A 26457-nucleotide genomic window follows, 5' to 3' on the forward strand; every position below is an offset into this window, starting at 1 on the left:
CACTTTCTTGAGCTTAGGGACCAAAATGCAACATAATTAAACTATAGGGTTGAAATTAGAAAGATCTTATCATCGTGATGTTACAATTTGAGCGGGTATTAGAAAATAACATGTGTATAAAAATGACAGGTGACAATAATAAGGTCTAGAATAAGAACATATGATAGAGTGAGTGAATGTTTTATTAGAATAGATATAAGTTTTATGTTACATTTTTTCTTCCACATAGAATACGCTACTAATTTTCTTTGTTTCTGCGAGTTTCAAAACATCAATTTAACCACAATTAGAAAATATATTACTTTTAATAAACACAAAAATAACTATATAATTTTTTTAAGCATTGGGGATAATCCGTTGGAATTTTCTGAATATTGCCGAACATATTACTACTTCAACATAAAGATCGATCAATCAACTATTCATTCCTTCTTCTTCTTGTATTCAAAGTTACTTCCCGAATATAAAATTACGATATATGGCCTTATATATAATGCAATAAGAATACTAAAATACGAAATCTTATTGCATAAATAAATCAAAAGAGATTTTATAATACTTTCAATATCCAATTCGTGAGTTATTGTTGTGAAAACTATAGTAAAAGGCTATTTAGGACGTATATATTTGGGGGAAACTCTTATGACACATTGTTACACATCATTATAAGAAACTAGCAATAGAAAAGAAGACAAATTGTGGGCGTTAATTACCACAAGACAAATACCCTTGTGTAGACCAAAAAGGACATCTTCTCTTTGGCATTTCACGTTTTCTTTTATCTTATCATATGCCGGCCATCGCGCCCAAGAATAATTGACATGGAAAGCATGATGAATGCATCTACTGTTACTGATCATCCATAAATAAATAATACTGCATAATCTCAAAAACTCTTAAATATTTCTCAATTCTCTTGCTAATACAATGACACGTGTTGATGATATCTCTAATGCTACTGAAGATGGTAAGGTCCAAGTTCATAACGAATACCCAGAAACTAGCCAACAATCAACACAACCTCCATCATCGGAACAAATTTTTGTTCCGGAGCAACAAGAAGGTATTACAGTGCATGCGCAAGCTGCACCAGGCCTACCACAAATTGTTATACAACCACAGTTTTTTATACAACCACCAGTAGTATATGCTCCACAACCACAGCCACCGCCACATCCACCAATAGTATATGCCCCACAACCACCGCCACCACCACAACCACCAGTAGCATATGCCCCACAACTACCATTGCCAAATCGGTTGGGTTGGACGACAGGACTGTTTGACTGTATGGATGATCCTGAAAATGGTATTTAATAAAGTCTTGGACTTGATCTTCCTTTTTTATGTAATACACTTCGGTAGATCGTGATGGTGTATTAAGAAAATGATCGTTTTTTGTTTTTGTTTTTCAGCTATCATTACACTGTTTTGTCCATGTGTGACATTCGGACAACTTGCAGCAACCATCGACAATGGTGGAACGTGTAAGTATATGAAATAGCGATATTAAATACATTCACATTGTTTTCTAGAATATGAATATTTTTACTTTTTTTTACAGCTTGCGAAATGAGTGGCTTGATTTATACAGTAGTGGCGTTGATTATTGGAATGCCATGTATTGTTTCATGCAATTATCGGACCAAACTAAGAGGCCGATTTGGACTCATGGAAGAGCCTGCATCTGACTGCCTAACTCACTTGTGTTGCGAATATTGTGCACTTTGTCAAGAATATAGGGAGCTCAATCATCGAGGTTTCAATCCTTCGGCTGGTAAGTCTATTGCGGTCTAGAGGTTTTAAAATACTAAATATAACCACTCTAAATAAATGAGGTTCACATTGGAAAAAAAAAAGTACGAGAGAGCTCCAAAAGAAGCTTAGAAGAGCACTGCTATACAGATAGTGAGATATGACTTCAAGATCACAATCTTTTCAACGATTCTTAACTTCAAAATATATTTCTTATGTTACATTCCAATTCAATTAAAGGAGTATAGTGGAGTAAGTAATGATAAAGTGGAGTAACAAATTTTGTTATATGCGTTCGGTTTAATTGTTTAAGAAGTAAATACAAAATAATTTAAAAAAATGAAATGCTAAAACTTGACGTAAACTAAAGAAGCCAATATAGAGTATTAATAAGACTATTTACATAGCTCAAACAAACGTAAATTATGAAAATATTTATTTATTGAGGTAAACAGGTTTTGCACGTATAATGATTCCAGGCATTTAAAATTAGGAGCAACGCCGATGTAATAATGTAATTAATTAAGGTGTCTTTGTGAATTTGGCTATTAAATACCTTTAATACCAAAAGGGCCAATTAAAAGTGATAAGTTATGGGGAGGGCCATGGGTATTAAATACAATAAGTCCATCAAGAGCATATGGTCTATTGGGCTTTACCATTTTTATATAGTATTCATAGTTTAATATATGAATCGTGTTACACGAAGGATTAGGTGAATATTGGAACATGGTTTCTGCATGAACTTTGAATATTGTAACCTATTTTTATATAGTATTCATAGTTTAATATATGAATCGTGTTACAATATTCACTGTTTATTACTGCAAATAATCGGTTCTCATAGTTCCTAACTTTTTTGTGGTTGTCATAGTTCCTAACTTCTTATATCTGTTTAAATTGCATTTTTTTACAACACCAATAGTGCACAAATTTACCGTTTGGAAAATTTGCATTACAAAAATGAGAAACATATGTTTTTTATCGTGTACATATGACCGATTCTTTTTTCAATAGAATCGTCAAAACGGGGCACATGTGTGTGCAACTTTGGTGGTGTTTTCATAGAAAAATTATATCTGAAAAAAAAAAAAAAAAATCTTATGCACTCCGGATTGTTTTACTTCTTATAATATGGGTAGTGAAAGTGTTCAAGGGGGCCGAGTCATTCTTTTTAGACACGGACAAGCGTTGCTAACCCAAACTTTTTGGGGGCCAAAAATGGGTATATACACTAAATTCCCAATATTTTCATCGATTTAACAAAAAAATCATAAATTTTATTTTTTTGACAGTAAAGTCCAAATTATCGACAGTTTTTGACACTTTTATATTTTTTTCTTGTTAGCCGGTAAGTACGACTTTTTTTTGTCAAAAAAAGAAAGTTTAAGACTTTCTTGTCAAATCATCAATTAGGACTTTACTGTCAAAAAAATAAAGTTTAGGACTTGTTGTCAAATCGTTGAAAATATTGGGACTTTAGTGTATATATCATTTTTTTTGTTAGAAATTTAATGCTATGATACTCGTTAAGCATAAGAGTTACAAGAGTGAAAAGACTTGTAAAACTTTCTTTTTACTTCGCTGCCAAATTTTGAACTAAAAAGTGGGGACAGATTATACAAACACATGCCTAGTCAAAAGGGTGTGAATGTGGAGAAGGGAAAGAAGGGCAATTTCGTTTTTTTTTCGGTTTCTTATTTCTCCATTTTTGGGACTGCAAAAAGCCAACACAACTCTGGTTCTTTCTTTCTTTCTTGATTATTTCCTATTTTTTTCAATGTCGGTTTGTTGAGATTAAAAAAACGATTTAACAAGAAGCAAACGTTAAGGATTTCAATAGGATCTAGCTGACTAGAGAAGGTTTCAATAACTCTTATGCTTAAAGAGTATCATACCATTAAATTTATAACCAAAAAAATGATATATACACTAAAGTCCCAATATTTTCAACGATTTGACAAGAAAGTCATAAACTTTATTTTTTGACAGTAAAGTCCTAATTGACGATTTGACAAGAAAGTCTTAAACTTTATTTTTTTGACAAAAAAATCCTAATTACCGGCTAACCGGAAAAAAATGGTAAAAATGTCAAAAACTGCCGGTAATTTGGATTTTACTGTCAAAAAAATAAAATTTAGAACTTTCTTGTCAAATCAATGAAAATATTGGGACTTTAGTGTATATATCCCGCCAAAAATCTAATAAATCTAAAAAGTTGTATATGTTAAAGATTTTTCCTCCTTTTTTAACATAAAAAAAATATGTTTCTAGTTGAATATTCTAACTATAATACTATTCATAAGACCTGACGGTACACCTTATACCGCGTAGTGCGATATGTGATATGAAACCACGGTGTGCGGTAAACACCCTACCGACCCTCCTTGCTTTGATGCGGTATGCTTGACGCACATTATGGTTTTACCGCACCTTTTTTTTTAATTATTATTAAATCACATATATTAAAATTTTATAAAAAATATATCAAAATTTATGGTTTTTAATTCCTTACAAATAAGTATAATATTGATATATTATTTATAGTAGCTGATAATTCGTGGGAACCACTGTTACAAAATTAATTAAACTTTAATAGTAAAAACTCAAAATTATTAATTAACTATATTAAATAATATATTACTTAAAATATATTTTTTAGTTATATAAAATTATAATCTTTGATTCAAATAAATACGTGAAAATATATCACCTGTAATAATTTTGTTTTATTTTTTATTATAATGTTATTAATTTAATGTAATTACAGTGAAAATTTTAAAATTTTGAAATAGAGTATCAATAAATTGACAAGTAGCATGATATTAATTAGGAGGATTAATATGATGACATATAATGATATAACTATAAAACTATTCTTTTATTAGTATTGATAGATATATTTAAAATTAAATAATAGTATTATTTATAAATCGTAATATAAAAAATTACGTTTTCTTGGACCAAATATCCTAACTAGACTATTACTATTTATATAGAAGTTCAAATAATACAATGTTATTCTTACGAGACACTGTGAGTATTTTTTACTATATATTTTGGGGTTATTAATTTTCAATCACTTTTAAAATCTAAGTTTTAAAAAATTATCATTGATATATTTGGACTACAACATTATACATAAAAGTATAAAGGTTAATGAAAGTATAACGGTTAATGACGAAAAAATACAATATTTATCAAAAAAATCCGGTTTAACCATCAATTTTTAATAAGTTTTGAAAAAACTATCATTTTTTTTATAAAATGTTGTAGCACGGCCACTGTTGCCTATTAGAGCCGGTTTTTATTACAAGAAAAACACAATATTTTTCCAAAAGTCCAATTTAACCACCAATTTATAAGTGATTTTTTAGCACAAAATGAAAATTGATGATATTTTTAGCAGAAATGTAGCCCATAATGGTCGCGATAAAACTTTTATCTAAAAATAAGTAGTTTTTTTAACACAAATGAAAATTGGATTGTTAAACCAGAAAAAGTGACAAAATATAGTGCTTTTTCGTTATTAACCCTAATATTCTTACTGGAATATATATGTAGGATGGATGAAGAATGGAAAGGTTCAAAGCTTTAATCATCAACAACAAGGAATGTTTCCCCCTCCCTACCAAACCATGACTTAAAGAAGATATAGATTCTAACACATAAATTGCAAATCGTTTTTTTGTTCTTAGGTTTGCCTTGAGATGTCGACATTTGTTCTTAGATAGTCTTGTTCCAAAAGTCAAAAATGCAACTGACATTTGGAGTAAAATGGATTTTATAAAAGGGTTGTTGTAGTTTGATGAATATATGGTATATGATTTTTGTTCGGCATAATCACAAAATAACCTAAATGGATTGTGGCATTTACAAAATGACCACCCCTTTAGACTAATATCATTAAATCACCCATCCACACATATCTCACATCTTCTACGTAGACGACACCATTTTTGAAGGTGATTAGGGCAGTAGTAGCATCAATAACCTCTCTACAATCCTCAAGTTCTTACAAAACCGCATCCCGATTGTGAAGGTTCGAGAGAACGCTAGGCGTGAGCCGGAATTCACTTGGGAGTGCAAACACCAAATGAATCAAAAACACCTTCACCGATTTTCGCATTCATGACTCTATCTTTCGAAAGAATTTCGGGACGGAATTCCCTCTAACGGGGGGATGATGTCACAACTAGCACTTTTTGCTAGGAAATTTCGTCCTCAGGTAAGTAAGGACTATTGTGAGATTGTGCTAACACTCCTAAGTGTTCAATATGAGTTCCTAAGGAGCCATAGAGTGTTAGAATGCAAATCTCTCCAAGTATAGTGAATCTCTCCCAAATCTCTCCAAGTATGTGAAATCTCTCCCAAATCTCCCTAAATATGCGAAATCTCTCCAAGAATAGTGAATCTCTCCCAAATCTCTCTAAGTATGCGAAATCTCTCCAAGAATAGTGAATCTCTCCCAAATCTCTCCAAGAATAGTGAATCTCTCCAAAATCTCTCTAAGTATGCGAAATCTCTCCAAGAATAGTGAATCTGTCCCAAATCTCTCCAAGTATGTGAAATCTCTCCCAAATCTCTCCACGTATCTCAAATCTCTCTCAAATCTCCCTAAATACCTTCCTTAGTCGAAAACAGCTCAAAATCGGAAGAGGAAACCCCAAAAGGACCCTTTTGGTCCGGAACCTCTTGGTCCGGAACCCTCTTGGTCCGGAATCTCTTGGTCCGGAACCCTCTTGGTCCGGAACCTCTTAGTCTGGAATGTCTCCTAAGGAAGCCAAGAGGAAGCTCATCTCGGAAGCCTCTCATCCGGATAGGTTCGCAGCTCCGGAAGTCCTTACCCCACTTCGGTTCGGAAGCACCTCGGTCGAGACCACTGATCGCTTCTGACTTCGAAACTCCGCCTGATGACTCCGGAAAGTACTGTTCACTTCGGAACTCCACCTGATGACTCCGGAAAAGTGTTGTTTGCTTCGGAAAATGCTCCCTACTCCGGACCTCGCATTTTTACTCCGGAAATTCCATAAGGACTTCGGAATTCGCTTAATGGCTCCGGAATTTACCTTTTTGCTCCGGATTTTGGACTATTCCGGACCTTTTTATCATTTTAAGGTATCTTGAGGTCGGGAATCCCCCAAACTCGTGTTTTTCTTAACTAAGACCCCTAAAACCCTTATTTTATGCTAAAATTAATTATTTTAAGCATATTTTTCATAAAAATAAATGTTTGAGATTTAGGAAAACTTTATCCTAAATCAAGAAAAGGACAAAGGGATGGACTTTGTGATTTGATGAAATTCCTCATTTCCCATACAAATCTCAGTTAAACACAAAATATCCATGGATAACCAAGCATTGTACACCGGTCCTCCAAGCAAGTGTCATATCACTCTTATCCCTCCACTTAGAATACGTGAACTCCTCTTCTTCCTTTTCCCCACTTCTCATTTTTCACCTCCAGCAAACTTCTAAGAGTGCTCTCAACTCCTTCAAGCTTCAAGTTCACCTCTTCAAGAGAAATGCCCAGAACTCTTGGGTGAGTATTTTATCCTCTTTAAAACAATTATTCTTCATATTATTCTAAGATTTCATCATATTTACACATGAAAATTATTCTTAGAATACTCTAGAGATTTAAGAATCATTCAAGTTTGGAGCTTGGAAACTTCCTCATCACTCTTCGAATCACCCAACAAACAAACCAAGGTGAGCTTCATACCCCACCTTTTCAATATTTTAATGTTTTTGGGGGAGAGTACAAGTCAAATCTTGCCTAAATGCTTGAATAATTGCATATATACGTATGTTTGTATGTGTGTGTGAAATATTATTAAATTAATATTTTAGTAATATACTCATGAACGTAAGAATTCTCAAATTCATAAAGAACAGAGGACACTTTGTGTACAAAAGGGCCTTCCAACAATTGGATGTGTCCAACTTAAGACCTTTAGCTATGCTTTCATGTCTAGAAATAAGACTTATAAAAAGGAACCTTGATAAGTTGACACTATTTCTAGTGATGTTTCGAAAATGGAAACTTTGTGACTATTTTGCAAACTGTCAGGGAGTATTTTGTAAATATTCAATATAAAAGTTTGCGTCAAAGAAAATACACAAGTAGAGCCTTATGACAGAAAAATTTGCATGTCATAAACTGGTGTCGTAAAACCTCCAAGAACATAAGTAATGTTCTATATGTCATAAAACAGCAAATGTGTGTCATAACCGGCAGTTATAAATTTATATAAATTATAACTTGACACTTTTTCTCTTGACTAAAATGACTTATTTTTCAATAAACGAAAAGGAACGAACACGAGCACCTAGTTAACGAGCACAATCAACGATATGGAACGAGAACGATATTTTTATTCAACTAGTACGAATTTCATCATTTATCTAACAAATAATGGATCTCTAACGATTGCTCAAAAGGTTGTTAATATTCTAGTCAGACAAATCTCAAAAGTACCTAAATATAAAAATATTAGTGTACGTCTAAGTCCTGTAAGGAGTTATAGCAAGCGTCTCCTGGAGGGAGAGCGGGAATTTGTGTATAGATCTATACGGGGTTGACACCCCGCACCTTCGCTGTTCGCTACAGCTAGACAGGCCAGTCTAGGGTGACAAATGTTTTATCCAAACCGAGGGCGCCTGAGAAACGCCAAAACAGGCACTTCGTCAGATTAGTATGGTTATAACGACTCACTAGAATACGTTATATTAACTAGAAATTTATGTAAGAAAAACCTCATAAATAAACTTTGGCACATTGTGTTGATTGTCCTACACGTGATAGGTGATGGTCCGCATTTGTTGTGTTGACTGTCCTTCTTCATCGCGTATAATGTCCACAATAGCCATGTTGATTCTTTCTCCTACAAGTATAGAGTCGTAATACTGCTATTTTTACAAATTAAAAAGCGTAGGACTCTATGGAAAACGTTTGTAAACGATTTTGATAACGATAAACTAACCCACACATATACATAGTTGGAAACTAGAACTTACGATTATTTTATAGCAGAAAATATAGGATTTTCTGGAGAAAACGATTTTTCTACGATTTCGATAACGATAAACTAGAACGCACACACTCAATTTTTCTCGATAAAAGGAACAAGATTTTCAACCATATTTCTTTTTTGAAAATAAGGGATTTTTCTTGAAACAGTTGATTGTTACTATTCAAAAAACTATTCTCGGACACATCCCGCTTTTACAAATCACACTACTTTTCAAAATCACTCCTATTAGGGATGTACAAAAGTAATGTCATGCACACACACATCCATGATTTTCAAGGCAAGACTTCAAACGATTTCATAGAAAATATCGGATTTTCTTAAAGTACAATAAGAACGATTCTAAACAAGTGTAAACGATTTTATACACAAAACTGCTTATGAACTCACCAACTTTTTAGTTGACGCTTTTCAAACGACTTGTATTCTCAGGTATCTAGTAAGCAGGTAACAAGGGACACGGATGCAAGACTTTTAGCTGTAGCTTGGATTTTTCTACTTATTTATATTTTGTGTAACTCGAAGAACAAATACAATATGTAAACAATGTAAGTTTGTTATCTCAATGTATGATGTTTGGATTGCTCTGTTTTATTTATATTCAATTGTTATGATACTGCACAATGAAGTCACCCGCCTCCGGACGTTTCCGCCGTCTGATCCGGGGGTGTGACACATTTGTTGGCAGTCTCACACTAATCAAATCTGTCCTCAACAGCCTTCCCACTTACTACATGTCCATTTTCAAAGCCCCACAAGGTATCATTGAATCTCTCGGGAAGATTTGGCGCAATTTTCTATGGGGAGGAGTGGAAAAAATCCAAAATCCATTGGATAGATTGGGCAAAGGTAATAGCTCCAAAAATAGATGGAGGTTTAGGTGTTGGTACTTCAAAATCCCAAAATCTAGCTCTTTTGATTAAGTGGTGGTGACGACTGATGAATGAAAAAACCAGCCTTATACATTGCAAGGAAAGCCTTAAATGGAGTTTTGTGTAACATCTCTAAGGATGTTAATTGCCTTGCAGATTACAATATCAATTGCAACAACCTTTTTACTCTTATTCTAGGCTTTGGTGTGAAAATTCTGTACTAGAAGGATAATTGGTGTGGCAATATCACTTTTCTAACAAAAATTTCCCCATTTATATTGGATAGAATTAGTTAAATACTGCTTTCTTGAAGATTGGGTTTCACGTTCTGGCTTCTCCTGGAAGTGGAAACACCAGCCGACTAATGAAGCTGAGTTAAAAGATATATTACAACTATACTCAAATATTCGAGATTTGGGTAATGTACTACCATCTTCTTATGGTTTTTTATTTTACTTGTCCTCTAGTAGAGAATACATGGTTAATGCCATGAGACGACTAATAGAGTCAAAGTTGATTCTTTATAATGGCCATTGGATTTGTTGGTCAAAACTAATACCTATAAAAGTAAGATGTTTTGTTTGGAGGACTTCGTTGGGTAGAATCCCGGTTGCGAACACACTGACTGTTAGAGGAATTACAATTTCCAATTCTCTTTGCCCTTTTTGCAATAAGGAACTGGAATCAGTCGATCATCTTCTAACTCGCTGTGAGTATAATCAGGTGGTCGAACATTGTATACTTCGTTGGTGTGGGATTTAGGTCAGGAGTTTCTTAGATGTTATGGATTTCATTGATTATGTTGCCTCTTTGTGTAACTGTCACCAGGAAAAATCGATCTCTAGTACAATAATTTTTTTTGTCTATTATGGAACATTTGGTTGGCTATGAATGTGAAGATTTTTAAAAACACCGGTGTACCCCCGAAGAAAATTGTTGATAACATCATCTCCCAATCGTAAGTTTGGTGTAAATATAGAAGTATTCACTGGTGTGGCAGTTGGGTTACTTGGTGTTGTCCATTCATTTATCTCAATCATATTTATATGTTGTTGTTTTTTTGTTTTTTTTGTCATTCCCTTGTACTGTTCCTTCGCTTGCGTTCCAGTTTCTTGTTAAGCGTGAGTTTCTATTATTTATTTATATCAATTATCCATTTACAAAAAAAAGATAGTTCAGAATGGTACCATTTTTACATGAAATAACTTTTTCAAACATAAATTTACTTCACAGTTATATATGTTTGAAGAACATGGTCATTGTGAAAAGTATATCCTCAAGAACCTGGAATCATATCTTATCGTTTAGTGGAATTAAGTTTCTTAATAATGTATATTGTTAATAAAATGGCCAATGTGAAATGTTTTTTTAAGAATATGGACATGCATTTTTTTAATTTAGTATAATCAAATAGAAATTTATATCCACCTTTAATAAATTTTGAAACATACATTTCTAGTTAGACTTGGTAATTTTATTGTTATATCTTGTATTTATAATGACAGATTACATAGGTATATATATATAGTTTACATAATTACACATTGCATCCTAATGGTGTACCAGACCGGTAGTCCGAAGAAATCCATTACCGGCCCGGTACTTACTAGATCGGCGTTAAAAACACCATGACTTGTTACGAACGAATATAAATTCGAATTGGGTTTAAAGTGTTGCGCCATTGGGCTCTTTTGTAAGGTCTAGTTTTATCACGGGTTTGGGTCTGTCCAACCGTGTTTATCTTTCTAGGGTTTAGTATATAAGGTGCATGCATGCATCCTTGTCATTAACGCTTTTGATAATTATCTCATTGATTGTACTGTAAACCATAGCACACCTCCACAGAGGAAGTTCTTAATCGAGCTCTTCTGAGGTGTGACTATATTTTAATCATTCGACATACGGATTGATTCATTGAGTGTTCCAGTATTTATCATTCTTATTGTTTTACCTGTTAAAGATCTAATCGATCTAAAGAGTTCTCAACTCATCAATTGGTATCAGAGCAGGAGACTGTGTAATCTGTACGCATCTCTTCTGTTGAAGAAGGTCTTTGGGGTTTCCGCTATTATCGTTTTCTGCTAGAACCGTCATTCTTTATTGACACAGTTCTTAGACTTCGATAATACCCTAACTTTGTTTACTAGTCTGATCTTGAATAGGTTTCAAAACAAAATCATCATGTCTCTTGACGATTCACAAACGAACCTAATCAACATCTCCAACAGTATCGATTCAACCACTAGGATTCCAATCCTATATACTCAAGATTATGAAGTTTGGACGCATCACTTTGAAGACTATGTGATTGGTTCAGAAGATAATGGATACTTAATCTGGGAAGCAATTACTATAGGTCCGTTTGTTCACTCTGGCACAAGCAGAACAATCAAGACGCAACAGGAGTACAACCAACTCGTGGTTGATGTAAAGGATGGTCCTCAAGACGAAAAGGATAAGCTTGTGAGCAACATTAAAGCACTAAGAATGATCAGATTCGCCCTACAATCTGACACATTCCGGTTGGTCAGTTCATGCACGACGGAAAAAGAGATATGGGATAGATTGAAGGAGCTATATTCCACAGATGAGGATCTTGAGCACTCTATCCAAACTTTGTTGCTTTCAGAGTTTGGAGACTTCAAGCAAAAACCTGAAGAGAAGCTCATTCAAGCCTTTGATCGTTTCAATCATCTCCTCAGCAAAATGATCAAGCACGGCATAGAAAGGAAGGTAATTGAGAAAAAGGTCACATTCATGAATGGCCTAAGAACCGAATGGATGGCGGTGGTGTCTACAGTAAAAGCTCATGAACAATTCAAATCTTACTCTTTGCCGAAGCTAGTGGGGATTCTAAAATCACACGAAAGTGCATTGACCAAAGAAACGAATGTGGTTTCAAGCATGGGATCTTTAGCTCTCATATCAGAAGGAAAGAACGTGGCTGAAGAAGAAGAAGATTTAGATCTGTCATAATTTGATCTAACCAATGAAGAATATGCTTTGATGGTCTCAAATCCAAAGAAGTTCGTGCGTAGAAAGTTTCCTATCTCCAAGAACCGAAACTGGCAAGGAAGCTACAGTTCGTATAAAGCAAAGGAGGAACCGAAGAACTCTCCTCAACATGAAGAACCGAAGAAGGACAGTAAGCTTGTTGGTGACTCTGGATTTGATTGTCACTTCTACAAAGGCAAAAATCACTTTGCCAAAGATTTTGTCTTGAGAAAGATGTCAGAAAAGAATGAGAGTGAAGATGATGAAGCCTACTACCTGCAAAAGCTAGAAGAAATAAAGAAGAAGAAAGCTGCTACTAACAACACTATGAATGCTTTAATTGTCCAGGAAACTCTCTTGGACGATGAGTTTGGTGGTGTGGAAGTCTGGTCTACAGACTCAGAGGACGAAGAAGTTCATAAGCCCACACATGGCAGGGCTTTCGTGGCTAAAGAAGTTGAAACTGAAGGTGCAGGGAAATGCTTCATGGTGACCGCTGGAGTGTCACAGATGAGAGGATATACTATTGATGGTAGTTGTGATGAAGCAAGGGAGCGAGAAGACAGATGCTTCGCTACCAAACCTGTTGGTGAGCAGATCAACAAATGCGACCAGTTGATCAAGAAGGTACAATCGATTCTCGAATCATTAAAAATCCCTGTCACAAACTATGAAAAAGAACTGAACGAATTAAAATCTAAATTTTCTAGTTTAAGTGGTAGTTTAATACAGAATCACTTAACAAATGCTAATCTAACTGATCAACTCAGCAGGGTGTCTTCGAAGAGTGAGGAGAGACGGATCTGGACAGAGCAAAAGGAGATCGAGTTAGTTAGGATTAAGGATGAGATAATTTATTTGCAAAGGGATAATTTAAAGCTTTTAAAACAGAGAAATGTTTTTTGTTTAATTGCTAAACGTTTATATTCAAATATTACTCAATTGCATCTGAATTGTGAAATAGGCAAGAAAATTTATCGTATGATTCTGCCCTTCCTTGAATTTACGGAGGATGAAATTGATGTTGATGCATATAACTGTGAAGCTGTTGTATCTTCTGATGAAATTTCAGCAGCATACAGAATAGGTCTTGACAAAGTCGAGTCCTTCATCAAGTCCAAAGACCATAAGGACATGCTTAAGAACCTTTTGGATGAAAATGACAAAGTAAAAAATTAAAACCGAAACATGTAGAAGTTTGACTCGTTGAATGCCAAGTTGAGTTCGGAAAACAAAATTGATGTCGAAAACACTTCTGAATTTAATGAGGATGATGATATGAGTGAAATATCCGTAGAGGATGTGGTGGACTGTTCTAAATTTGTCAAAAGCGAGCCCGAACCTATCAAAAATCTCATTTCTGAAAACTCCGTTGAGTTCGCTCGTTTATCCCAAAATAATTCCAGAAATCTGAAAGAAAAGGCTGTGGTATATCAAAAAATACAAATCACATCTAATCAGGTTTATGCAGTTACAGGTGTCACACAGCAGCAAACAGTGGAGCTGACAGCTATAGTAAACGAAGACAATGCTGATGGCTGTGAGGAGTATTTCTGGTCAGCTCCAATTGATAATGCTGATGAAACGGTTGGTCTGTCTGAGAAAACATCATGGAAGGTCAAAGGCAGATATGTGCCAGAACCACTCAACAAGCCTACACATTTTGATGTGCCAAGCACAAGTGGTACCAAAAAGATTCCAAGAGATCCAGTCAAGGCGACAAGCGAAACCTCTTCGCTAGAGAGCGAAACTCATATTGAAAGACCGAAACCGAAGGTTAATATCTATAAAACTCCTGAGCAATGGTCAGAGAAGAAACATCAACGTAATAGGAGATATAAGAAGAATCTCTCTGAAAGGAAGTAGTTTTGGAAGTCCCAAAACCCTATTTATGTTAACTCATACAAATCTTCACTCGTTTCAGAAGAAGCAATATCAAAGCGAAACTCAACTTCTTGTACTCAATGCCATTCCTGCAGTCAAGCGAACCGAAAGAGTAGTTTCGGCTCCCAAAATGGAAGCAAACGAAACCAAAAGAGTGGTTTCGATTCTCCATCTTCAGACGGAAAGAACCCAAAGCTTGGTTTCGCTCCTAAAACTCATTCCACTCACTCAAAGCAAAATCCAAAAGTGGATATAAAGGGAAAAGGGAAGCTTGTCATGGAAGACGAAATGAAGACAAAGAAAACGTCTGCTAACTCTAGGAAACAGAACCGAATGTTTGTGAACAAAAAGAACACAATTCCAAAGTCTGATGTTAAAGAGACAATATCTAACAAAATCAAAGTTTTCACAATTAAAAGAAAAGATGAAACCACCTTAATAAAACAAACTTGTATGGTTGATTCTTCTCTTACTATTCCCTGTTCTGTAAAAGGCTCACAAGGACCCAAGAAACTTTGGGTTCCTAAATCTGCTTAATTTTGCAGGTTATTAGTGACGAGCAGTTCGATGATGAATGGTATATTGACAGTGGCTGCTCACATCACATGACAGGGAGAAGGGAAGAGTTATGGGAGTTTCGATCCATTAAGGATGGTGGATGTGTCAAATACGGGAACAATTCATATGGCACGATCAAAGGGTATGATATGATCACAAATGGTGAATTCTCAATACAGATGGTAGCATACGTGGAGGGGTTGCAGCACAACCTCATCAGTGTCTCTCAACTAGTTGTGGGAACCGGTTTGAAAGTTTCGTTCGATGATGAAGGCTCTGAGATTGTTGAAAAGCAAACGAAGAAAGTTCTTTTGAAATCACAGCGCAAAGGGGAAATGTATCCTATAAATCTCAATCCAATTCGAGGGAAGCTAGCAATATGCCTGCTGTCAAAGGCTAACTCAGATGAAAGTTAGTTGTGGCACCGAAGGCTCTCGCACCTCAACTTCAAAGACATTAACAAACTGGTGCTTGGTGATCACGTGCGAGGACTTCCAGTTCTCAAGTTTGATAAGGAGCATTTATGTGCTGCATGCGAAATGGGAAAACAAAGCCGAAAGAGTCACCCTACTCGCATTAATACAAAGATCATCGAACCTCTTGAGCTTCTACACATCAACTTATGTGGCCCTTCGGCAATCGAAAGCATCGGTGGTAGTAAGTTCATACTGGTTATTGTAGATGATTTTTCACGTTTCACTTGGGTTTTCTTTCTTAAATAGAAATCAGAGGCGACTCCTAAGCTAAAGATTTTCATCAAGCAACTGGAACTGCAACTGCGAAAGGTGGTAAGGAACATAAGGAGTGATAACGGGCTAGAGTTCAAAAAACAAAGACCTTGAAGAATTTCTAACTGAAAAGGGGGTGTCTCACAACTTATCTGCTCCCTATACTCCACAACAGAATGGGATTGTCGAAAGGCGAAACCCTTCATTGTGTGAAGCCGCCCGAACCATGTTAAGTTTCGCTTCTCTACTGCTATATTTCTGGGCTGATGGTATAGCCGCTGCATGCTATACCTAGAACCGAACCTTCATCAACAAGCAATTTTCCATCACTCCATACGGAATTCTTAATAATCGCAAACCCAATGTAAAGTTTTTTCATAAGTTCGGTTCAAGATGCTTCATTTTCAACTTCAAAGAGCACCGAAACAAGTTTGATGTCAAGGCAGATGAAGGAAATTTTCTTGGTTATTCACTTACTTCAAAGGCATATAGGGTTCTGAATAAACGCTCAAGGAAAATTGAGGAAACCTACTATGTGACTTTTGATGATAACTACATGAAGAAAATACGAACAAGCGAAGGTCCATCGGAGGAAATCTTTCCTGAATCAGGTCAAGTCTCAGTCCCCATATCCAATCTGTTTGAAGAATACATGATGCTTTTTGATGAACCAGAGAGAGCAATTCACTCAAAAGCAAAAGCAGTAGATAATAAAATCGACAACTTGAAGAAGATTATCGACGAAGTTGCTAAAGATATGGAAAACGAACCTCAAGAACCAACCGAGAAGCTGACTCAAAGCGAACCAATCGAATCAAGCAATCCTCCCGAATCAAGCAATCCTCCAACTTCAAATGAAACTCCAAAAGAAAACTCTAAATTCCAGGGGGAGAGCTCGTCAACACCAAAATCAACTGATTTTCCTTTCCAGGGGGAGAATCCATCACCAATAATAAACCAGAGTTATCCAACCGAGGGGGAGAATTCTGAACCTAACATGGGATACGCTTCGCCATTTGAGGGGGAGAATGAAAATACAAATGACGAAGGCGATCTATCAGAAATGGAAGAAGAAATAAATGCTGAGCTGGATCCTGCCTATGATCCAAATTACCCTCCTCTCACGAAATGGACAAAAGATCATCCTAAAACTCAAATCATTGGTGAATCATCTGAGGGAGTTCTCACACGCTCTCAATTGAAGGCGAAGCAAACTGCTTTATTCTCTCAAGTAGAATTCTGCATGTTTAATTCGTTTGTCTCCAAGATTGAACCGAAGACGGTAAATGCTGCCCTTGATCACTCCGATTGGGTGCAAGCTATGCAAGACGAACTCCATGAATTTGAACGAAATCGAGTTTGGAGACTGATTCCCACCCCAAAGGATGCATCCGTTGTTGGATTAAAATGGGTCTTCAGGAATAAGATGGATAAAGATACTGTCCGGAAGAAAGCGAGGTTGGTGGTGAAAGGATACTGTCCGGAAGAAGGGATAGAATATGAAGAGACCTTCGCTCCTGTAGCAAGGTTGGAATCAGTGAGAATCTTTCTGGCGTATGCTGCACATAAAAACTTCGAAGTTTTCCAAATGGATGTCAAGTGTGCTTTCTTGAATGGAGAACTCGAAGAAACGGTGTACGTTGAGCAGCCGCCTGGATTTGTGAACGAGAAGTATCCGGATCATTGCTACATTCTGGATAAAGCAGTCTACGGTTTGAAACAAGCCCCGAGAGCATGGTATGAAACTCTAACACGCTTTCTTAAGTTGTCCAAATTCAAACAAGGTTCGGTTGACCCAACCTTCTTTCGCAAGAAAGAAGGCGAACACTTAATGATAGTTCAAATTTATGTCGATGACATTATCTTCGGCTCCACGAATCCTAGCTTAACAGCTGAATTCAGGAAGTTGATGGAGACTAAATTTGAGATGAGCGCAATGGGTCCGATTAACTTTTTCCTTGGACTGAATATTAGACAGGGACCAGAAGGCATTTTTATTAATCAGGAGGCTTACATGAAGACACTACTAGCGAAGTTCGGTATGATGGGAGACTCTAAAGTAAAGGTTCCAATGGCATTCGACACAAAGTTAACTCCATCTCTGGAGAAACCGGCTGTTGATGTGACACTTTATCGTCAAATAATAGGATCTCTTATGTATCTAACAGCTAGTAGACCAAATATTATGTTCTCTGTCTGTTATTATGCCAGGTTTCAAGCAAACCCAAGAGAACCTCATATGGATAAATTCGGCTTCTTTGTTCTCTGTCTGTTATTATGCCAGCTAGTAGACTAAATTCGGCTTCTTTGTTCAAGCCTTCTCTGACGATGATCTTGGTGGATGTGGACTGGACCAAAAGACCACAACTGGCGGGTGCCAATTTCTTGATGGTAAACTCGTCAGTTGGCAATCAAAGAAACAAACTTGCGTGTCTCTTTCTACAGCCGAAGCTGAGTACATCGCCGCAGCATCATGTACTTCACAAATCATATGGATACAAAGCCAACTTAGGGATATGGCCTAAGCATGAAGAAGATTCACCTTTACTGTGACTCTGAAAGCACAATTAGAATTTGTCACAATCCAGTGCAACACTCCAAGACGAAACACATTGCACTAAGATACCATTTCATCAAGGACCATGTTGAAGATGGTAAAGTCGAAGTCCATTTCGTTAAATCTGCTGATCAACTGGCTGACATATTCACCAAGGCCTTACCTGAAGCAAGCTTTAATAAGATACTCCAAGGCTTGGGAATGATGGAAGCTGAGTCAGTACCGAAACCTCATTCTTCTCATTAAAACTGTACAAGCGAAATAGAGCGAACGCTCGGTCTATTTCGGTTCCGGAATTTTCGGGAACCGAAATGAACCGAACGCTCGGTCTATTTCTGTTCCGGAATTTTCGGGAACCGAAATGAACCGACCGCTCGGCCCATTTAGCTTCATCTTATCTAAGGGTTGATTTCGGTTGTATATTTTTGTATAACTTTTTTATCCTTTCGCTTGATTTGCTTTGGTATTTATTTATTTTCTGTTTTTATTATTTTTCAGAAATTACAAAAATCCAAAAATATTTTATTTTCTGTTTTTATTATTTTTCAGAAATTTCAAAAATCCAAAAACAATCTATTTTCTGTTTTTATAATTTTTCAGAAAAATCCAAAACTACAAAAATATTTCTATTTGTTTTTAGTTTTTCTCTCAATTCTTACCATGTTTTAAGTTCACAGATGCGACACAAATAATGTTGGAGCAGGTATAACTTTCTTATCTTTGTACTAGCTAGGTGTCCCTAGAAGCATGCTGCTGCATGTAGACCGAAGCCTCCAAGACTCTGAGTGAAGCCTTAATGATTCGATAAACACCAATCGTTTCTTCCCAATCAGGGTGCTAACATCACTCAAGTCATGAGTTACCTTACTCTTCTCATATTGAGTCAAGAGTTGTCTGCTTTATCATTTTTGTATAGCAGAGGTACTTTCGGTTCCTTAACCACCTCCACTTATTTCTCCATTACGTTTCGTTCCATAATCGTAACCCTTAAGACTCTCATAAATTACCACTGAGGTTTATGGTTACACTACATCTGTGTTAATGATCTTAGTTTCGTTCACCATGTGCTAAGTGAAACCCAATATCCAATACCATAAATGAATTGACGGTGAACGATCCAATGTTCAAGCTATTACTTGTTACCTTAAGAAATCTCTTTTTATTTTTGGGTGATCTTTATGAAATTGTCTAACACCAAGACGTTTCTTCCCATAGGATCCAATTTTGTTTTTTTTTGAGATTTCTATTATTCACCAAGTCACTGAATACTTTATCGAACCTACTTGTTTCATAGGCCACATTGGTCTCACAAGTACTTCATCCACTTTCGGTCTTATAACAAGAATCAAAGTACGGATTGAAGCTCAACCACCATCAATAGCCTTATAATAAAAAATGCCTTTCAATACTTCTTAACAAGTATTTGATCGTATTTTAACGGGGAACCACACAAGCACTTTGAAGTCTCTCTTGACTTTGAAGGAAGAGATTCGTGCCCGTGTTCCACTGCTTCATTTCATACTTGACATCACTTATATCCCACATATAATTTATTTTATTTCTTTATCTTTCACACTATCTTACACAAAAATCTTCACGATTTTTCCAAACTCTTGTTCGGTTACTAATAAGCTATTTTCAGACATATAGCTTCGGTTCTCTATGGTGGAGTCGATTCATTTCCAAGGATAAGCGTGAGTCAGCATGAAGATGAAACGGTTCAGAATTTGAAAATGAGATAAGGATGGAAAGGCGCGTGAATTGTAAACGGTTCCTAAACCTACGCCTGCTGACGTATATCTGGGGAAACCAAGCTGTCAAATCGTGCTTTTTCAGGCGTCGTATCAGGGGATCGTATAATCATCACAACATATTCTTTCTCTCTCATGGAAACGGTATAAAAGAGTTTCTCAAATCTTCTGTACATCCTTACTACTTCCATACTCTTTCACAAATACAACAGGCGATTTTCAACTGTTCATCTTCTTCCTCACTACAACAATGGCAGAATCATCATCTGTTCAAGAGCAAACTGCTTCCTCATCTCTTCTGGTCATCAAACCAAATCAGAATCTTATCATCGAACTGAATCCATTCGTCTATGATTCATACATGCTTCATGTGGTCGAATGTCTCAAGTATTCCCCGCTGGTGATTGCTCTCACGCAGGTTGAATATGTTCCTATGTCACTACTCTCACAGGTCTATTCATCTGCTACATACGACAAGCGCAAGGAAAGGATCTTCTTTGAAATCTTCAATCACAAGACCTCTTTCTCAAAGGCCCGTTTTCTTTCTCTGCTGCATCTTCCTACAGACGCCTCTGTTATCTCTCCTGATTTCATCACCAATACTCAGTTATTCACTATGTTCTATGACATGGGTATACCGATGTCTTAACCACGGTGACGAAATTCAAGAAATCGTGCTTACCACCTCAATGGAATGGTCTTTTCACACTCATCTTCAAGGGATTAGCTGAACGGGTTGCTGGGCCTAATGGTGCCAGCAAAGGTCTCATGACCATTCTTTATGGTCTCTATCATGGTATCAATTTGGATTACGGATCCCTTATTTGGTCTCAGCTGGTGCAGAGCCTCAATTCATCAACCAGATACTCCGAAATTTCATGTGGATGCTTTTGGACGCTGGTGACTCGAAGAGCCATTGAGCACTTTCAGGTTCCAATTATGGCAGATGCGATGATGTCTTCAATCGCCACTTTCCACACAACAAAAATTATTGTCACCGATCCTACGAAGTTCATGTTCATCGGTTCAATTCCTGAATCAATGTACCGATGTGTATCAAACGTAAGCAACGTTATGGCTGATTACCGGAAACTACCACCTTCCGGGCCGAGACAACTTACTCCAGAAATGCAACAAGCCCTGGAGGTTGTTGACAAACCGGCGAAGCGGGGAAAGGAACAAGAAAAGAAGAAGAAGGAAGTTGACGGTCAATCATCCCAAGTGGCCAGGCCTCCCAAGCGAAAACAAGAAAAAGAATCTTCTCCTGTCCACAAGAAGCGAAAGATCAAGAAGATGCCTAAGAAACCGAAAGCTGCTTCATCTACTGACTCGGATTATGTTCCATCTGATCACGATCAACATGAAGGCGAAGATGTTCATCAAGAAGGCACACCGAGAGGAAACACGCCTCCTCGGTCCCCAACTCCGGCGGTACATGTAACCGAAGCTGTTCCAACTCCTTCTCCATCTCCTACCTCAATACCAATATCAATTGCCCCTCTTCTACCACCGATTACTTCTCAACCTACTTTCTCTACAGTATCACCTTCAACTGCTCCTATTCCACCTCCCATTATCACACAAGAAACTGTTACCACAACTACAACCGAACCTCCGGTTCGTGTCAACGTATCTGATACGGGGGCACTTACCTCAGGGACCGAAACCACTGTTACAAACCCACCTCCTTCTCCATCACCCTCAACTGAATCTGGCCATACTCTTGGTGGAGCTGACATGGATTTTGACTCAGTCTACTATAGTCCTTATCGTGTTCAAAGCAACGAAGATGATGATGCTCCAATCACTCAGCGTCACTTAAAGGATCTTAATGCCAAGATTGATCAATTGCTTGCTTCTTCTGCTACTCCATCTACTTCAACATATTCTGATGCTGCTACGAAGGCTCTAATTGAAACTTTGATCAAACAGCATGATCAATCCATTGACAGAGCAACTCAAGCTGTGGATGCCTCCACTCTCTCTTGCACCAATGCTATTAGTGAGGTCAAATCGCTCATTTCAGATACAAAGCTTTTCATGGAGTCTTTTCAAACCACTGCAGACAGCAATACCAACAAAGCAAATGAAGCAATTGCCTCCCTTTCTAAATCTCTCAAGGCTGAGAGGGAAAAATTTGAAGTGATTCGCCAAAGTCTTCAAGCTGACAGAACTCTTCTTCTTTCTTCTGTTAAATCAAGTCTCACCAACTTAAAAACCGATCTTGCCTTGGATAACAAGGTCAGGGAAGATCACGCTCTATCCCAAACCCAAGTTTCAACACTTTCCTTGGAGCTTTCCAAAGAGAATAAGGAAATTGAATCCCTCCGGACCGAACGCACAGTCATCAACAGTTGTGTGAACAATGTGCACTCTCTTCTTTCGAATCTATTAGAGGCATATGATTCGGTTCTCACTATTTCTGTTCGACGTCATTTAATGCATAAACTTCGTCTAGCTCTGGAGATGCTAAGTCGGATTGGGGGTGTTACGGAGCCAATTGCTACTCCGCAACAAGGGGGAGAAGTTACTCAAGATCTTCCTATTCAATCTTCTGCAAAAGAGTCTGCTGGAAATATAGCAAATCAACCGAAAGTCACCACTAAACCGAAGGGTAATGAAGCTTCGAGTTCTAGTGTATTGGACAAGGAAAAAGGTTTAATGGGTCAAAGTGATGAGGAAGAAGAGATTGAGGAACAATTATTGAAAAGGAAGAAGAGAGATAAAGAGCTTGATAAAACAATCAAAGTGGCAAGAGAAGAAGAAGAAAGAGAGAGAAAAGTTAAAAAGAGGCTCATGATACGTTGGAGTGCAAGAAAGCTCTGTTTCCTTTATGGACTCTAGAGAAGCTGATCAAAGAAGCGATTGAGTTTCCTAGCACTCATTGGCTGGTACCAGTTACTTCTTTTGATTGCGATAATACCAAGGACTCACAATTTGATATGCCTATTACCCGAAAGGCGTTTGTGTTTCACTGTTTTGATGCGACAGTAAATATTCCTTCTCCAGACCCGAAGGTTGATCGGGATCTTATTGATTTTTATCTTAAATATTCTCAACCACAGTACTTGATGTGGAGTGCACAGAAGATTACGTCCGTCAAAGTATTGAAGGCTACTTCAGCAGGGCCATTTGTCAATGTTAGTTTCAGAGTGACCCGAGGATCAGATGATTCGGTTCATGTGTTTTCATTGGCTGATCTACCGAACATGAATCCTCATGATTGGATTCTTCTGAACAACATTCTGCTTTCTGATCCACAGCATTACGAGCCCATCATTGATCATATCAAGAGAATGCTAGCTTCCTACATTCATGAGGTTGGTAAGATGGATCAGGAAATTGCTCTTGTTTTGAGAAAAAGGCCAACTGTCAAACCCATTGGGACTTCATGCGATGCTTCCAAAATTCAAATGGGAAATATTGATTCTAAGTATCGTGCTGTTATGTTTACATGAGCAGAAGGTCAGAAGTTCGTGTTCTATCTTGATGATAAACACTTGTTCTCCACGACTTTTCTGGAGCATATTTTAGACATAATCCACAGGTGTAAACAGAATGAAGAAGCAGATAAGAAGAATTTCACAGATATGCTTCGGTGGTACATTGATTTTCGTCATACTCTTCTAGCCACCGTACCGAAGTTATTTAAGACTGTGAAGAAGACCACTACTGCTCAACCGAAATAGTCTCTCGCCTCAATTGGTGCAAAGGGGGAGATTTTTGGGTTTAAAGTGTTGCGCCATTGGGCTCTTTTGTAAGGTCAAGTTTTATCACGGGTTTGGGCCTGTCCAACCGTATTTATCTTTCTAGGGTTTAGTATATAAGGTGCATGCATGCATCCTTGTCATTAACGCTTTTGATAATTATCTCATTGATTGTATTGTAAACCCTAGCACACCTCCACAGAGGAAGTTCTTAATCTAGCTCTTCTGAGGTGTGAGTATATTTTAATCATTCGACATACGGATTGATTCATTGAGTCTTCCAGTATTTATCATTCTTATTGTTTTACCTGTTAAAGATCTAATCGATCTAAAGAGTTCTCAACTCATCAGAATACATCGTACACAAGTATCAGAACCATATCCCAGGAAACATGCAAAACAAATGGTTTGAAACAATAAAATAACAAGGAAAGGACAAGAGAGGTGCCTGCCTATAAACCGAATAATAGATGAAGGACTAGTCAAGACTATAAACTCTTCTAACAACGAGTAACCTATAAATACCCCAGAGACATGATATCCAAGGCAGAGAAAGGTAAGGAAAAAAAGAGACATCATACTTAGCATTAAGGCAAAACTAAGAATCGTAATCTAATTTAGGCATTGGATAGCTATGTCGGGTCCAACCCTCAGTATGGTTGTTAGACCTAGCATTTGTTTATCTTATGTAGAGCAGATTCCAAGACGCTTATTGGACTGAGACCTTTAGGCGAGAGAGATAAACATGCACCTGGAGTTCGATGTAACAACATTAGCGCCATCTGTATTATGACGGTACCAGAGTGACAAACAAAGGGAATACCAGACAAGCAGATCGAAAGTTTAACACCACGGGAAGGGAAGCATATCAAATAGTAAAGCAAAGGAAATAAACTACCCATGGTGTGCAGAAGAAAAAGACATTAAGTGTCTACACGATAGGTTTAATGGAGAAAAAGAACATATTGCTCACCACCAAGAAGACGGGCTGATACATATATATGGTCAAATATGTGATATAGGAATTCATATGTTATACTGTGATAGTGGGAGTTCGACTGAAACTATGTACGACCACTGCTTCTCATAGTTACCGCAGCAAACAAGAAAAAAGATGAAACAACCGACAAGGAATTTAACAAGCTTTACGGGACATTCTGTGTGACCGAAAGGAATACTGTCTATTCCATTAACTTTAACAGATCAATTAATACAATCCAAAAACGCACAGACAATAGATTTCACGATCGTGAAATCAGTTTCGCCATACAATATCATATACGAGAGAAGCGCAATGAGAAAGTTTAGGGAAATCGTGTCAGCCATCCATCGCGTGGTCCGTTTCCAAATGAAAAACGAATATGGAACGATCCACAGCAAACCACCAACGGTACTTGTGGCGATGGTGGTAGAGAACGAAGCAAGTATGACGATGTCGGAAGAAACGTAAGAAAATTATGAATTAGAAGAAATAATAATCATTAGCAGATATACATATCAAGGAATACAGATAGAAGTAGGGTTACCATGCAATTTAAGAGAAGGATTGGCGACACTCTTAAAAGAAACTGCTGACGTATTCGCATGGGAGGCAGGAGACATGACCGGTGTGCCCAGGCAGCTGGTCAAACACAAAATAAACAAAAGACCAAGAAGCAAGCCAATCAGACAGAAAAAGAGGGGGCAATTGAAAGACAGGAATAAAGAAATAAATGACAAAGTCGATAAATTGGTAAAAGCACGCATAGTACGGGATTCGCTTTTCCCATCCTGGGTAACGAACCCGGTCTTAGTAAAAAAAGGAGATGGACAATGGAGGATGTGCATAGACTTCACGGACCTAAACAAAGCATGCCCAAAAGACAGCTACCTTTTACCGTCCATCGATGAAAAGATAAAAATCCTTACACAGTCATAAACGGAAGAGTTTTCTGGATGCCTACAAAGGATACCAAAAGATACACATGCACGATGGGCATGAAGAAAAAACGTCTTTCCATATAGATAGAGGAACATGTTGTTGGGTTTTGAGCATTCTAACACTTCCTAAGTGTACATGCAACCCTATTAAACCTTGGATCTATGTTTGTCTAAGATACATGCAAAATATTATTTTCCAAGGTTTATAACCTATCTAGCATGGCATGGGGTACTTTTAACCATAAAAGAACTAGATGAATTACATACCTTTTGTTGATTGTTGATTCCTTGGAGTTTGAGAGCCAAGCACCAATAATGTGAATGCCTCAAATGGAAATCACAAATCACCACAAACTTGGAAAATGTATGAGAGAGTATACTAACTCTTGATTTTGGCCACCACACTTACACACACACAAGGGTGTTTTTCATGCAACATAAGCTTGTTTATATAGTGTACACGGTTAGGGTGAAACCCTAATAACCCATGTCTTTTCCTCTTCCAAGGATCCATGGGTAAAAGCTCCATGGATCATCCATGGACTTCCATATAAGCTTAGCCCATTCCCAAATGAGTGTTAGCCCACACCATATAAATATAATAGCCCATGATTTAATTAGTCTTCCTTTTAATCACTAAATTAATTCATAATTAATTCAAGATTAAAACTAATTAAGTAACATGACTTTATATTAA

The 26457-nt window shown here is 37.0% G+C and overlaps 1 protein-coding gene across 1 annotated transcript; it reads left to right on the plus strand.

Moving 5' to 3' along the window:
• Positions 1-923: 923 nt before the first annotated feature.
• On the plus strand, positions 924-9308 carry LOC145168812 (protein PLANT CADMIUM RESISTANCE 12-like). Its single transcript, XM_079087491.1, has 4 exons — positions 924-1309; positions 1416-1487; positions 1565-1777; positions 9222-9308. Exons 1-4 carry the CDS (start codon positions 928-930, stop codon positions 9227-9229), a joined length of 675 nt encoding a protein of 224 aa, XP_078943617.1. The 5' UTR covers positions 924-927; the 3' UTR covers positions 9230-9308.
• Positions 9309-26457: the final 17149 nt, after the last annotated feature.

This window comes from Lactuca virosa, chromosome 4 (genome assembly GCF_052849685.1).
Source record: "Lactuca virosa cultivar CGN04683 chromosome 4, Lactuca_virosa_CGN04683_v6, whole genome shotgun sequence".
Lineage (NCBI taxonomy): Eukaryota > Viridiplantae > Streptophyta > Magnoliopsida > Asterales > Asteraceae > Lactuca > Lactuca virosa.

Coding starts and splice junctions, on each gene's coding strand:
- LOC145168812 (XM_079087491.1), top strand. CDS start 928: ATGACACGTGTTGATGATATCTCTAATGCTACTGAAGATGGTAAGGTC. Junction 1,310..1,415: donor TATGGATGATCCTGAAAATG/GTATTTAATAAA, acceptor TTTGTTTTTCAG/CTATCATTACACTGTTTTGT. Junction 1,488..1,564: donor CATCGACAATGGTGGAACGT/GTAAGTATATGA, acceptor TTTTTTTTACAG/CTTGCGAAATGAGTGGCTTG.